Source organism: Amborella trichopoda, chromosome 13 (assembly GCF_054954075.1).
Source record: "Amborella trichopoda isolate Santa Cruz 75 chromosome 13, AtrichopodaSantaCruz75HAP2 v2.0, whole genome shotgun sequence".
In the NCBI taxonomy this organism is placed as follows: domain Eukaryota; kingdom Viridiplantae; phylum Streptophyta; class Magnoliopsida; order Amborellales; family Amborellaceae; genus Amborella; species Amborella trichopoda.
The window spans coordinates 44,164,566-44,179,974 of record NC_142348.1 but is presented as its reverse complement, the minus strand read 5'-3'; the positions used below and the strand labels follow the sequence as shown (position 1 = coordinate 44,179,974).

At 34.0% G+C, this 15,409-nt stretch overlaps 1 protein-coding gene across 1 annotated transcript; it reads right to left on the bottom strand.

The window, feature by feature from the left end:
* Positions 1 to 4,555: 4,555 nt before the first annotated feature.
* Positions 4,556 to 8,046, bottom strand: LOC18442565 (protein LATERAL BRANCHING OXIDOREDUCTASE 1). The gene is made up of 3 exons (XM_088856624.1): positions 7,315 to 8,046; positions 6,010 to 6,409; positions 4,556 to 4,837 (listed from the first exon to the last, which is right to left on the bottom strand). Exons 1-3 carry the CDS (start codon positions 7,581 to 7,583, stop codon positions 4,556 to 4,558), a joined length of 951 nt encoding a protein of 316 aa, XP_088712750.1. The 5' UTR covers positions 7,584 to 8,046.
* Positions 8,047 to 15,409: the final 7,363 nt, after the last annotated feature.

Here is a 15,409-nt window from a genome sequence, read left to right as displayed (position 1 = left end):
GATCTTGATATTTACTAGATGAATGATCTATATATATTGTTGAAAGGAATTAGTTTTGACCATATCTAAGGTACGAATTAAATTTTATTTTTTTACAAACGATTATTAGGATGAAAACAGGGTATACACAAATTTTGACTGCATATAAAAACCATATTGTGCTCTAAAAACATAGTTCCATTATATTACAATGATATGGTGGCATGAAATTTAATTTATCAAACCAACTTGGTTTTGGAAAAGGTAAGCCTTACTAAAATGGCTACCCTTACTATGGAGGTAAGTCTCATTTTGTAAAATTTGTGATATTTTAATTTCTCGAATCAACATGGTTTTGGCGTGCTCACTACGAAAAAACTTGGTTTAGCTAAAAAGCCAGTCAACGACACTTTGGCACTATATAAGTTTGCCACCGAATTAGCAACGAACGGCAATGGGCCGGGCGGCCCGTACAAAAGTACGACCTGGGCCACAAACTATGCCTTGGGCTCATAGTTAGCAAATCGCCAATTAATCAAAGTTTTTATGGAAGCAATTTTAAACGGAGACTTTTTTAAAAGGTCTGAAAAAATCGCCTACTTTTCATAAAAACGTTTAAAACATTTTTTTTTTTTTTTATAATAGGATTTAAATCAGGCCAAAAAATCGTATTTATTTTTACTTATAATTTTTTTTTAAAGATATTTTTTTTTCGTGCTTTGTGTATTGCAGCCATTGCTACTTTCATGCTTTTAAAAAAAAAATTTATTTCAAAAAAAAAACCTAAAATAAAAATTTTTATCCCCACTCTATTCTTCAAAGCCACAGTTGCAAGATTGAAGGTGAATTTTTTTTTCCCTTTTTTTAAAAAAAACTTAAACAAATAGATGCAGATTTTAGTGTTATTATGGAAAATCATTGTGTAAATGAAATACTATTTATAGCAAATCATTTTGTAAAGCAAATCATTGTGCAAAGAAAATCATATACATGCAAATTTATGTGATTATTTGTGATCATTGTTTTTATGAAAATATTGTTTATGGCACAAACTAGAGCTCAAAACATAGTATGTTACTTATGAATGAGAAGCAAGAGAGTGTGACTACAGGACCAAGCAATCAATATTTTAATGTTGATTATGTGATAACAAATATAAACAATATAGTGTAAATTGTAAATTTATAGGAGCAAGCAATTGTACATATAGGATTAGTCCCCAAACCTAATCTTTCAACCCTGCTTGCTATTTCCCCAAGAAAATGGAAAATCCTCTTTTTTTCTCTCTCTCCAAAAATTAGTTAAGGCTTCTTGACATATCAGTAGTTAGGGCTTTCTCTCAAACAACATCCTAAATAAGAGAGAAAAGCCATCATCAAACTATCACAAATCAGCATCCCATCTTCCTTTCCTCTTTCTAAAAATCAGTTAGGGCCTCTTCTATTAAGGTTTGTGAAACCCATGACCTCTTCCCTCTTCCTTCTTTTCTTCTTCTCTCTATAAACCCTAGCTATGAGCCCAACCCTATTTTAGTCTCTACCTATTTCTTCCTCTTCTCTCTAAACTGTAACCTTCTTCTCTCTCTCTTCCTTCTTCCTCCTCTCTCTAAACCGTAAACACAAAGCTCTGAAACCTAAATTTCTACGGGCCTCTTTTTAATTAAAGAAATTAATAAAATTTTAACCATAGTTATGGTGTGACCATAGTCACCATACTATAGTTAAATCCTTAAAATGAGAAAACAAAAATCGTGTTTTTTTTTTTTATACCTGCCAAGTAAGTGTGATGTTTAAGTATTTAATGAATAAATTTATATAGTATATTTGTCACCATACTATAGTTAAAGTACTTAATGGATAAATTTATATGGTATATTTGTTTTTGGTATGTAATGGGTAGATTTATATAGTACAATTTTTTTTGGTATATACTAATTAATTATGTATTTAATATTGGATGATTGCATCAGAGTTACGAGACATCTAAATTAATTGACTTAATTATATTAATCTAGTAAAGTTTTTATGAATGAATTAATTATCGATGCCTTTGACATAATTTTTTTTTTTTAGAATTTCAAATTTTCTAATATTATAAATTTATCTGATTTTTTAGCCTAATCCAATATATTAACGATATCTTTATATGAAGTATTTCTGTCGATCGGTATTTTTTACCCGATATTTTCATCCGACTTTTTAAAATAACCAATTTTATTGTGAGCTGATTTATTGATAGCCCCCGATTTGGTAACTATGCTTGGGCTAGGGCAGTGTTGGCCGCTCCGGCCCAACCCTATAGGGATAAGGGCAAGACCCAGCCAAGGAAGGATTGGCCCATTGCCATTCTTATTTAACGTTAAACAGGCCTATAAACGCAATCGGCTCATGAAGATCAGCCACACTAACTTTAAAGCGTACCACCGGATGAGGTTTTTATAAAGCCTAGGTTTTAGGAAAACAAAATAAAGCCTCACCCCAAATCATCATCCGAAAAGTTTTTTGGGCGACGTATTTCACTATGATGGCTCCAAAATCAATTTCAAACACTGACAATAAAATTTAAAACTCAAAACATTATACAATCTTATGGATTTCTGAACACTTATTTTTAAGGTAAAATGAACGGTCTAGAAAATTTGTTATAATTATCTAGAATTTGTAAAATGGAGGGACTTCTCATTTTAATTTCTCAAATCAACATGGTTTTAGCAGAGTCACTACATAAAAACTTAGTTTAGCTATGAAGCGAGTCAACAAGAATTTGGCACTATATGAGTGGGCCACGAATGAGTAAGGACCAGCAATGGCTGAGCAGCCACTAGAAAAAATAGGACTTGGGCTACAAAATATGCATAGGGGTAGGGCAGTATTGGCCGAACCCTATGGGTATAAGAGGAAGACCAAGGCCAAAGAAGCTCGGCCCATTGCTATTCTTATTTAACATTAATCCAGCATACAAGCTCAATCGGCTCATGAATACCAACCACAGTAATTTTAAAGGGCAACATTGTTACTTTAAAGGCCTAGACTTTATGAAAACAAAATAAAGCCGCACACCAAATCCTCGTCTGGAGAGTTTTTCCTGCTGAGTAAATCTTTATGACGATTAAGACAACATCAATTTCATACATAACTATAACTTGATTGCCTATAGTGCTGGGTAGATAATTGAAAACGTTTGTGACACTACTGACATTATTTGTGATAAAAAAAATGGGGTAATTATTAAAATATACTTTCTTTTTTTTAAAATAAAAAAAATACCCAAATTTTTCTAAAACTACATCCATACCCATTCTTCCGTACTCCTTATTTCTTTTCCAAAATACTTTACATGTTTTATGGTTTTACTAGAATTGTGATACGAGATATCACAGTTCTAATAAAACCGTGATACTTATTAGTTCATCTTCCTATGGTCTCTCTCTCATACACACATACATAACGGCTCTCTCTCTCTCACAGACAAGCTTCTTGCTCTCTATCTCTAGTACGAGGCTCTCTCCCTCTCCCTATCTCTTTCCCTCTCTAACAAGACCAAATCTCTTACCTCCTAGCCACTTCTTGGAATCGGAAAGCATCAGGGTCCATTGAGATGCATCATGGCACTGTTAGTGTCGTCAAGATGCACCATGGCTCTAACAAGGCCATGATGGTCAAAGCACCACCATCATCATGCATTGCAATGAGATCCAAATTGAAAGTGATCTAGCTTTCTTCATCTAAATCCTCTTTTCCAATTTGAATGAGATCCAATCTAATCTCTTTTATCCAAAACTACAGATGCAAGTGTGATGATATCTGTATAATTAAAATGAACAATCGAGACAAAAAAAAGGAACAAAATAGCCTTTGTAAGGCAGAACTTTCGTTCTTTTTTTCTGTTTTTCCAAAATCCATGATCAGGTTGTCTAGATGATAGAACTCAAGGATACTAGATATAAAAATCCACCCCAAAGATGATTTTTTTTTTTTTTCTTTTATTGGTTGGAAGGTTGGGGGACCTGCAGTAAAATCATGTCCGTGATGGACACAAGACACACCTAAACCCTACCCTTATCAAATTGTTTGGTCATGTGCAGCGCAGACCCAATACAACACCTGTTGGGAGATACGAGTTGTTCAAGCGGAAGGCTAAATAAAAAAAGCAAGGCTTGGCCCAAAAGGATACAATTGGAATTAATGAAAAAATATGTAGAACTTATAGCCTCAATGAGAGTATGAATCATAGAGCAGAATGATATACCAAAAGGCATAGAGCCAAACCCAAATAGATGGAAAAAGGCTTTGATGATGATGATAATGATAGACCTCACCAAGCCTCTAGTCATTTTAAAAAGAATGGGAAGTAGGAGAGAAAAATGTGTTCAGCATGAAAATAAAAAAACACAAGTACCGTGCAAAAAATTGGCTTTTAAGCCTAGTACCATGTGTGTGCATGTGTTGGAGTCCTCTATCACAAATCAAATACAAATGATTGCTGGTACAAAATGCTATTAAGTGTAATGAAAAAAGCAGATCTACTCAAAATCAGACAATTATTATACAAATGGTAATACCTAGATGTCCAAGACTCATAAGTTCATTTTAAAACTGGACTGAAGCCTCAATGAGAGATTTTGATTGTGTATAGCCCTCTTCCTTTTAATGTGGCAGTCTACTACATATGCCTTGAGATAATCTTCAACGTTCATAGTCTGATAAATAGGTACTGTAACTTCACCTTCCAATCTCTCTATTGGACCCAGTCCTTTGTTGGGTGCCATCGAATAAAAATTTGCCATTGAAATCCGTGGCTTCTCCTTATTCGTCACGGCTCTGTGCACCGCACTCTTGAATATCCCATTGGTCATTATCTATTTCACACCAGATATTCATGGATGGAAGAACACTATACCTAGAACATATTTGCCTTCAAATGGTATGAGTTTGTTTGGCTTTCAATCCTTGAACTATAGGGTTTTGTGTTTGCATTTTTAGTTCTAACGTACGCTTAATCACAACGACAAATCCACTTTCTTGCAAATTGTAACGAAAAAGACAATTCTCTGTCAAAGTACAAAATAAAATGAAAATGAAAAAATATTATGAATTGTCGACTGTATTTCCTATGCAATCTCCTTAAATTTAATAAAATTCTTGTTAACAGTTAAAAACATGAATTCATATCCTTATGAGACTCCCTCTCCATAATCATAATTCTCTTTCTTTCACTCTGAACTCATATTTTTCATGATTTACTATCTTTATATGACTTCTCTTGTTCCATTTATCCAAATCTAAGTTCTTATTTAGGATATCTGATATCCATCTTTTCAAACAATATCAGCTCCAAAAGTAAAACACAAGATGCTATGTTTTTAAAAGTCACAGAGAGAACATTAGTTTGTCTTTGGACCATGATAAAATGTTAAAAAAGCAAAACAATAAATGTATCATGCTCCCTAGGGGATGCAAAAGTCATTAACCAAGAAGCAAATGTTCATTTTAAAAAAGGTGCGGTTTGTATAGTATAGAGCCGAGGCTCTAAACAATCAAATTAGAGCCCACCTTCAAATAGTATCGAGAAATATGGTTTCAATGCAGGAAATCTTTGACTAGCCTTAAAATATATTTTCATATTTAATTATAAAATTTAAAGCTTCAAAAATAGTGTTAATTGAGCGGATCTATGAAAACTTGAATAACTTAAAACTTGACGATCCAAAAATGCATTACAAGATGCACTATTTTCAAAACTCGAAATCCATTTTTTTCTCAAGTCCATGCATGTTGATGTCGAGATGATCAATTTAAAGGTACTTGGGTCATCAAAAAAAACATCTTCTAATGAAATTTTTGAGGTAGGCTCTAATTTGATTGTTTAGAGCCTAGGCACTGTTTAAACCTTTCCCCTTTTAAAAATGGAAAATCATAGCCTTAAATCAGTGTGGTAGGTTTCCTACACAAGACTATAGCTTTACAGGACTTACACACCTACCAAGTCCAGAAGAATTAACTGTAATTCATCCCAAAAACTTTTACCTACCTCCATTTGATCACCAATGTTCACAAGCAGAGCATGAGGAAAGGCAGGTACTTGGTGCCATGTCTCATCCTTGAGGACTTGTAGACCTAGTATGTTAGTATCTGGTAAGAGAACAGTGATGCCACTCCTATCTGAGTGGGGCCTGAAACCAAGGACTTGCTCGGACCTTGGGCACGGAGGGTAGAAATTGCAACTCGAAGCCATGATGGCCTCATCATCTAAACGATCAGTGAAAAAATCATCTCTCAATCCAACTAGCTCTGCAAGGACCCTAAGTGTCTGGTTTGCAAACTCCTTCATTTTCAACCTAAATTCATCCAAGCTCTCCCTGCAACACCATCTGCCGACTGTTAAACACACACACAGACAACAAAAAGAAAAAGAGAGCATGAAGCTTAATCTTTATTTTTTACTTTTTTAGTTTTTTTTAATCACACCAATAGACATTTTGGATGCCCAGTAAATTTATCCATTTATCGAACAAAACTATGGCTTCTTTGGTATAAATCATGTTTCATGAATGTGCCTTGAAGATCACTTACATAATTGATGCGTCTAGAAGCTGCATGACATCAAATAAGTACTTGATATGGTTAAATAGTTTATAGATAACTTTTATTGCCCTGATATATGATAATGGGGAGAACTTTATGGGTATCCCCATGAATGTCAACTATGAAGCTCCTCTACCTCAAGAACCACTTACGTGGAGGGTGAGAGATCCAAAAGATTTCGAAACGATATCCTCTCCAAAAAACATCTCCTAAAAATATGAACAGATTCAGAGCTTCAATCTACTCCAAATCTATTTTCACCATCAAATTCGGACCTGCATCATTCATTAGAAAGCGGGTCTATGTGATACAAAACACTTTTTTTTTTAAAAAAATAATGTGAAGTGATTTGGAACTCTTTTGGAGCTCGAAACCAAATCTAATTTAGAGGGGCTCCTCCAAAACACCACTATCCTGGAATTCAATTTCAGTAAATTATGCAATAACAAGTAAAATTGAGTTAAACAAACTTTAATCTGAAGTTCAATTTCAAGAAGGGTATTAAACCAAGAAATACCTTAAAAAAACGTCCAAGATTGGTTTTATACTAGGAATTTAATTCAAGAAACTAAATGGGCAATTATGCAATAACAAAGAAAAAAAGTTGTTCCCCAGCCAGGTATTTTTTTGATCCTGAGCACTGCATGAAATATGCAAGCCTTCCAAGTGAGCTGTTAAGCCTTCCAAGTGAGCTGTTGAGGAGTGAGGACAACCATAGGAAAAACATTGAATTTTGGAAAGTAGACATTACCGAAAACCTGCTGGATTTTCCGGCCAAAACTGGAGTTTTATATGGTTTTCCGGGAAGATTTGGAGGTAGAGGCGATCGATCCAGTCTAGTTTTTGGTCTTGAAACTCTACAGGGTCGTGTGCATACCCTTCTACCCAGTCCTTCTGCTCAACCTCAAGGTTTCGACCCACCTTCATTCTCTCTTGCAATGGTAGCTCAAAGAACTCCTTTCCTAATTTTCTCATCTTATTCATCAAATCCTTAGAAATTCCATGCCCCACAGCCTGCATCCAGTTCCAATTTTAACTAAACTCTCTCTCTCATCAAGGTATTTTGGTTATGGAAGAAAAACTTGTTTTGGTTATTTGAATATAACTCTTAGAACAGTGAGTGATCAAGAAGGAAGCCCCAATCTTTTAAGGCAGCCTTGAGCTTTTGTTTCTCTTGATTCCTTGCTTCTTCCCATGATGAAGATGAAGAAGAAGATGGTGATGAAAAGAGAAGATTCATGTCTATCACAGGTATATTGCAGTCAATGGAGAAGAAAGAGGGTCCATCCTCCTGCTTGCAAAGATAGTTATGGGGGATTTCTTGACTCCCCTTTGCCAATTCTTGCACCATAGCCATGCTGATCATCTCTGCTCTTGCCATGGTTGTTGCAGCAAAACCTTTCTGGATAGAAGCAAAAGTAAGGTAGGATGCTCTACTGGTCTTTTATTGGTTCGTATTATAAGAATAAAAACTTCCTAAGATAATATCTTTTGAAGGAAAAAGTTTGCACCTAAAAAAGCTACTATAGAAGGTTGTTCTTATGCTGCAAATTGCAAAAATCGATGGTCTCGACGTCGAGATTCATAAAAAAAAAAAAGAAAAAAAATGATTTTTAGTCTTAAAAAAATTCACCATCTACAACCTATTATCTGGATCGTCAATTTTCAAGATTTTTAATTGTTTATTGATTTGTTGATATGGAGCTGTTAAATTTCATATTTAAAAGCAGCAATATATTTTCCTATCGTCGCAAGGTTTCGCGGCATCGAAACTACACTTTATATGTAGTTTGAGATGTACCTTACTTTTATATTGTTAACACCTAATACAAACCTCACCCTTTTTGGAATTATATACCGGTTGGTATAGTTGGCATGTGGGATGAATTTTAAGGTTTTGCCTTTCCTGCTCCTAGGTTGGAGTAGATGGGTAGTATGCCTCCGTGGGAGCATAGCATGTGCGCTCTTTTTCTTTGTTGTTTACCATCGACAACAAAAACATGAAAACTAAATTGGGTAGGCTTTCGTCCGACCAAACCAAGTAAAGTCTCACCTCAAAACTCATTCAAAATCATAGTTTTGATGTCAGAAAACCTACTCATTCAAAATCATAGTTTTGATGTCGGAAAACCTACTCATTCAAAATCATAGTTTTGATGTTGGAAAACTTTCAAATTGATCATCTCGGTCTTTACCATCGTAAAAAAAAATTGAATTATAAGCCCTAAAAATAGTATATAGTCCATTTCAACCTAAAAATAATTGTTTAAGGAAATACGAGATCTGCAATAGTTTTTTAGCTTCAAATTTCATACAAAATTTATTTTAAGGCCATCATGGAGGTTTTCGATGCACAATTACTTTCCAAATGAGGATTTGAGGCTTTACTTTGTTTTCATACATCTTAAAAAAATGATTCTTTATCATTCTTTGTTAACATATAATATGAAAATGTTTTGATAAGGTTGCAACCCTAGCAAAACAAGTACAGCCTCACCTCAAAACTCACCATAGACTGCAATTTTGGTGTCAAAAAACTTTCACATCGATCATCTCGACCTTGATCATTATTATGATTGTGGAAAAAATTAGGATTTCAAGACATAAAAATAGTGTATATTATAACATGATATCTAGACCATCCATTTTGCCCTACAAAATGAGTGTCCACATGTCCGCAAGATCTATACCATTTTTTGAGCTTTAAATTTCATAGTTGGTATTGAAATTGATTTTAGAGAGATAATAGAGATTTCTAATGCCCCCAATGCTTTCTGGATGAAGATTTGAAGTGAGGTTTTACTTTATTTCACTAAAACCTAGGCCTTATAAAAAATGCATCCTATATAATAATGATGAATAATATTCCTAATCTAAAAAAGTAGTCCAAAAAATTATATTATATTATGCAACATATTTTTCGAAAAAATTCATATAAGTCTTCATAAATTTTTAGAACTTCAAGTACCACAGTTACTAGTTAGGTTGGTTGAATCGGTTTACCGATTGAACCGCTTCCAACCTCATGCCCGGTTAACCATTCTAGTTCGATTTTTCCTATAGTGGTTGCATGCATGTTATTTCTTGGTGTTTCTAAGCTTTGTTTTCTGAATGTGGTCCACAGTGACAAATGCTTGAAAAAGCTCTCAACTTGTCAATGAAGTCTCACAATCAAAAGTTGAGATCCACAAATTCATTGGAAATGGGGGAATCATATAGCTGTGGCGCCCATTAATATTGTTCAGAAACCTACAGTTCCTTATTAATTTCTAGGGTTTGCTAGAAGTAGCAATAATAAAAATATATAATCGGAACGAATTCATAAGATGGTGAATCTGGTGGTCATCCTATTGAATGTGCGAAAGATGCTATGCTGGGTTTGCTACAATTTCCTAGCATTCTCTAAACCGTCAGATGCCAACAGTAGAAGGTTAGGGTGCGTTCCTCCACTCAAACTCCTTCAAACATTACATAAAACCCTTTGATAATTACTTCGAAACATTTAAAGCTGAATATGATGAAATGACGCCAGTTCAAGTAAAAGACTCAAAAAAAAGAAGAGGCAGGTCCAAAAAGAGATGGTTAGAAGTTGTTAGAAAAAATATAAAGACTCGTGGCCTCACGAAAGATATAACCCGTGATAGAGCAAAATTATGAATTAAGATCCATATAGCTAAACCCCAAATAATTGAACAAAGGTTGATGATGAAATGATAATATTATTCTCATATAATATTCAAAAGTGCCTTAACACGTGGCATCATACGTTTTTTTTAATTTTTGTTTACTTATTTGTCCTTGCTCTTTTTTTTTTCGGTTTAACTTAACTCCTCCAATGCCCCTTGATCTTGGGTAAACTAAATGAGATGCGATCGCTTCTCAGATCCATTAATACAAATAATCATACTTTGAAACAATTTTCAAGGTCTCTTACAACTCAAAAAAATAAAATAAAATAAATATAAATATATATATATATATATATATATATATATATATATATATATATATATATATATATATATATATATATATATATATATATATATATATATATATAAAGAACCCTTCACCTTCCAAATCCAACCATTCTTCAAAAGAAACGCAGGGCTTGAAACCCGGTTCATGTCCAAAGAAACTCGGGCCCTGTCCGAACCTACTTATTGGGCGAGTCTAAGTGAACTTGTCTACGTAGCGAACAGGCCTAAAAAGGGCTAAAAATTTGAAAATCGTGTTGAAACAAAAAAGAAATAGTAAAAAACAACATAAACTATAAACTACATTGAAAGTCCAAATAAGATGAAAACAAGGTATACATGGATTAAAACAATTGATTTATAGTTGGAAACATTTCAGAAAATCTAGAAAAATAAAAAAATACATAAATGAGCTATATGATAATGAAACTCCCATTAAAACCATGAAAATTATATATAAAATACAAATTTACATTGATTTTACAAAAAAATTATTATTTTTATGATTTTGTAAAATTTTTATTTTCCCGAGTTTATAGCAGAGTAGCTGGCTCGGCAAGGGACTAAGTCCGAACCTCATCCAAGTTTTCAAATGCTGACGAAACCATATCCAAGTTCTAAGGTTCATCACATATTCCCAATGAATGGCCAATGAGAAGAATGAGACCCGCAAACCGGATCGCATATTGTTAGGTCCCACTCTCTCTGCATCACCCATCGTTGGAATTGCATCACCCGTCATTTTGATGAGTGGCGATGACCATAGCGAATATTGCATTTTGTGAAGTCTATATAGTTGCATTATACTTAAAAATGGGAACAAGTTAAATGTTTAGGGTAGTATATCACAACAATATAACGTTTTGAGTTCTATTTCTACTGCATATGGATGACCTATCCACTGCCCAAAAAGTATATTATACTTATCCCTTTTCTAAATAGCCCAGGATACCCTAGTTTGTTTAAAGCATTTTTGTCACAACCTTGGTAGGATCATGTATTAATTACTAATAACGCCTTTAATCTCTAAAGTCTCAACAATTAGAGTATCGCAAGGCATGTATTGTGACTTTTATTCGCTCTAATCCCAGCTTGTTTAGGTCTAGCCGTTAGACCATTCAAATTTTATAAACTCCAATCTTAAAAACGTGCATCTTTAAATTACGTCAGAAAATGTAGTTTCAGTGCTAGAACCCTTCATGCTTGAAAATATATGTTTTGCCCTTATTGTGAAATTTAAAGCTCCAATAATAGAGTATATCGAACAAATCTATAGATACTTGAAAATTTTAAAAATTGACGGCTCAAATAATGTGTTCCAATATACATTACTTTCATAACTGAAAATCATTTATATATATATATCCTACATCCCAATTGGAGGGTTTTTCTAGATTTTTTACGGTGGGTCTTTGAGGTGCTTATTATTAAGTTGACACCTTATATGAACTTTTTCCTTTAAAAATTTGCCGGTCCAAAGCGTGAGACTTGCCCAAACTAGACAGGGTTAGGAGCCCCAATTCTGGGCCAAAAAACCAATGCCCCCAATCTCGATATTTATATTTTAAAATATTTATTATTAAAAATTCATCTAACTTACTCAAATTCGCCCGAGTAAGACAGTGGACTTGAGCTCGAGAGCCTGCTACTTGGAGCCAAAGTCACACCTTTTAAACACTAATACAACAAGAGATTGAGATTCATTCTAAAATAAATCAAATAACCACCTAACTTCCTCCAACACAGTAATTTTGAAACCAAAGAGAGAAGTGGCAACAACCAAGTGTTGGATACAGCGATATCCAAAATCACCTACAAGATTAGGACTCTTGGGTATGTCTCTTGGTTCGGCCGGATGGTGTCGGTCACGAAAGCGGGTCTAAACAGGTTATTTAATCCAGAGAGACAAGCTGTCAGCAACCAAATATTGGATATAGTGATATCCAAAATCAGCTACAAGATGAGGACTCTTGGGCAAGTCTCTTGGTTCGGCTGGGTGGTGTCGGTCAAGAAAGCAGGTCTAAACGGATTATTAAATCCTAACACCAAGTACAACCATAACTTCATAAACCAGTCTCCAGTCTTCATAAACCAGTCTCCAGTCTGTCATTTATTTCTTTGCTCAGCCACACTCCCCTCTCATTTCACTCCCTATTAACTCCCCCATTTCCTCACTCTACAAATCAAATTAATTCACACTTACCCATATTAATTTCATGCTTTATAAAAGCCAAAATCACGCCTCAAAACTAGCATGTCTCTCTGCAAAAAAAGACAATGGCCTTCTCAAAACCATGGTTTTCATGGTTCCCATGGTTCATATGGCCAACTCTCCTCCTCCTCGCAACTCCTCACCAACATGTAGAAGCCATGAGATGTTATCTGTTAACTTGCGTGGACGGGCCACCGTCAATCGAGGTGCCGAGAGTCGTAATAACGTTTCCTGGCAATAACGGCATGGAACCACCTCCCCTTAGGGTTCGGATTATTCCCGGAATAGTTATCGAGCCTGAACCGTCACCTTCTTCTTCTTCTGGGCCTGTATTGCCATCACCTTCAATAGTGTCATCGCTTCCACCACCGTTCGCAGCCTCTTCTGCGCCACCACCACCAGCCACACCTGCACCTCCGCCGTCGTCAACAGCGAGTCCGCCGCCAGTTGTTTAGGGATGATAGGTTAAGGGAGGACACTGTGTAGTTACTACACTGTAGTATTGTGTGGTTATATGCTCCTTGCTTGCTGGTATGCTGTATATGTTTTTTTTTTTTTTTATATCTTAAATGGAAGATTATGGGTGGAATATTGCTAGTTTTTTTTTCTCTAGATTCCAAATAAGGGTAACGGATGTTATATATGCAAAACGACTGTTCTAAAAATAATAATAATACTAAAGGAAAATTTATGTTAATATCTCATATTAGTTGTAATTAAAAATAGAAAAAGTTTATATAAGGTAGGGGCCCTAACTAATTAAATTAAGGTGCATCTCAAAAATTCACTAGAAAAATTTTATTTAAGGTAGAGGCTTTAAACAATTAAATTACGGTGCATCTCAAAAATTCACTAGAAAAGATTGGTTAAATGTTGAAAAACCCTCAAATTGATCATCTTGACCTCATGACATATAGAAGTGAAAAATAAATAAATTTCAAGTCTGAGAAATAGTACATCTTGTAATGCATTATCTGGATTGTCAATTTTCAATATTTTCAAGTACTTATAGATCTGCCCGATTTACTCTATTTTTTAAACTTTAAATTTTATAATTAGAGATGAAAATAATTTTTTATGCCATCACAAATATTTTTGCTACTGAAGCTATTTAGAGATACACCTTACTTTAATTTTTTAGAGCCTCAACCTTATACAAACCACACTCTTAAAAAAAATCCCACACATTTTATTTTCATCGTATCTTTTTTTTTTTTTTCCAAAATATCCCCATCCCGAACTATTAGCTCCAGATCCGTATATCTATATTTGTTTGTAACAAATCAAAGTGGTATGAAACTACCGCATTGATTCCTTAGAATGAGAACTAATAGTTCTAATCGCTATGATTCATTATAATAAGTAGTGAAATTATCATAAATATACTTTAATTTTCATCTAACTGAAGAAAAAAAAACTCAACTTTTATAAACCTCTCTACACCCTTTTTCGTCAATTTTGGCATTCTTTTGACCAAAATAGCTTTTAAGTAGTCGCATTACCATAATCATTACCGCGTTACGGTGCTTTAAGTATCGTAATGGCCAGGTTAAGCATTACGGTACTTTAAAGACCGTAAAACTCACTGGGTCTCTTTCTCCCTCATTTGGTTACTAGAAATTTGAGCATTATGGTATTTAAAGTACCGTGATGTTTATCTTGATCATTACGGTACTTAAAGTGTCGTAATGCTTAGCCGGATCATTACGGTACGTAAAGTTCCAAAATACGACTACCATAAAGGTTATTTTAGTAAAAAAAAAAAAATCAAAATTAAAAAAAAATAGCATGGACTAGATTTATGAATGTTAAAAGATTTTTTTCCAATTAAACGAAAACTAAAATATATTTCTAATAATTTCCCAATAGTTCTAAATCACTTTGATATAAGGAACCAATGGTTTAAAAACCGGATCGGTGACCCGGATCGGGCTTTTCAAAAACCGATCCGGATCGGCGAATTGGCGATCCTGATCGGAGAATCGGCGATCCGGATCGGAATCGGGTGAATCGGTCAGAATAAAGCTTCAAAAAAATCCGAAAAAATTATTAAAATTCATTATAAATATTGTTTTTTAGGAATTCAATAAAAAATGAGGGTACTCCATTAAGAATTTTCATGTTTTTGAATGAATATGTGAATATTGATATGTTCTTCCCCTGCATGAACCGCCATTCAACATTTAATTTACATCACACAAAAGGATAAACATAGAATTATCATGGAATAAGTATATCAACATACATGGACTACAATAAAGCATAAAATTAGTAACATACGATCTAAATTAAGATGTAAAAAGTTTAAATTAACCTGACAGTTCAAAAAGAAAAATAATCACCATATGTAATGATAATATGTTGCGGTAGTTCATGTAGTCATATTCGTTGTTATTTGTTATTGCAAAAGGACAATAATATTTTCGTACATATCAATTACAAACATTTAGAATAATACAAAATGCAAGCTCCAAACATGGCTACAACTCAATTATCAAGAACATACATTTTTTGCATTAAAAAATTAATAATAAAAACAATTCTTCAAAGAGCCGGCTAACATCAGTCATTCCAACTAAAAAATCCATGAACAACAGATAAAAAAAATACAGTTTTGTATTGAAAATATAATAACATGCATTTTTTTGCATAAATAA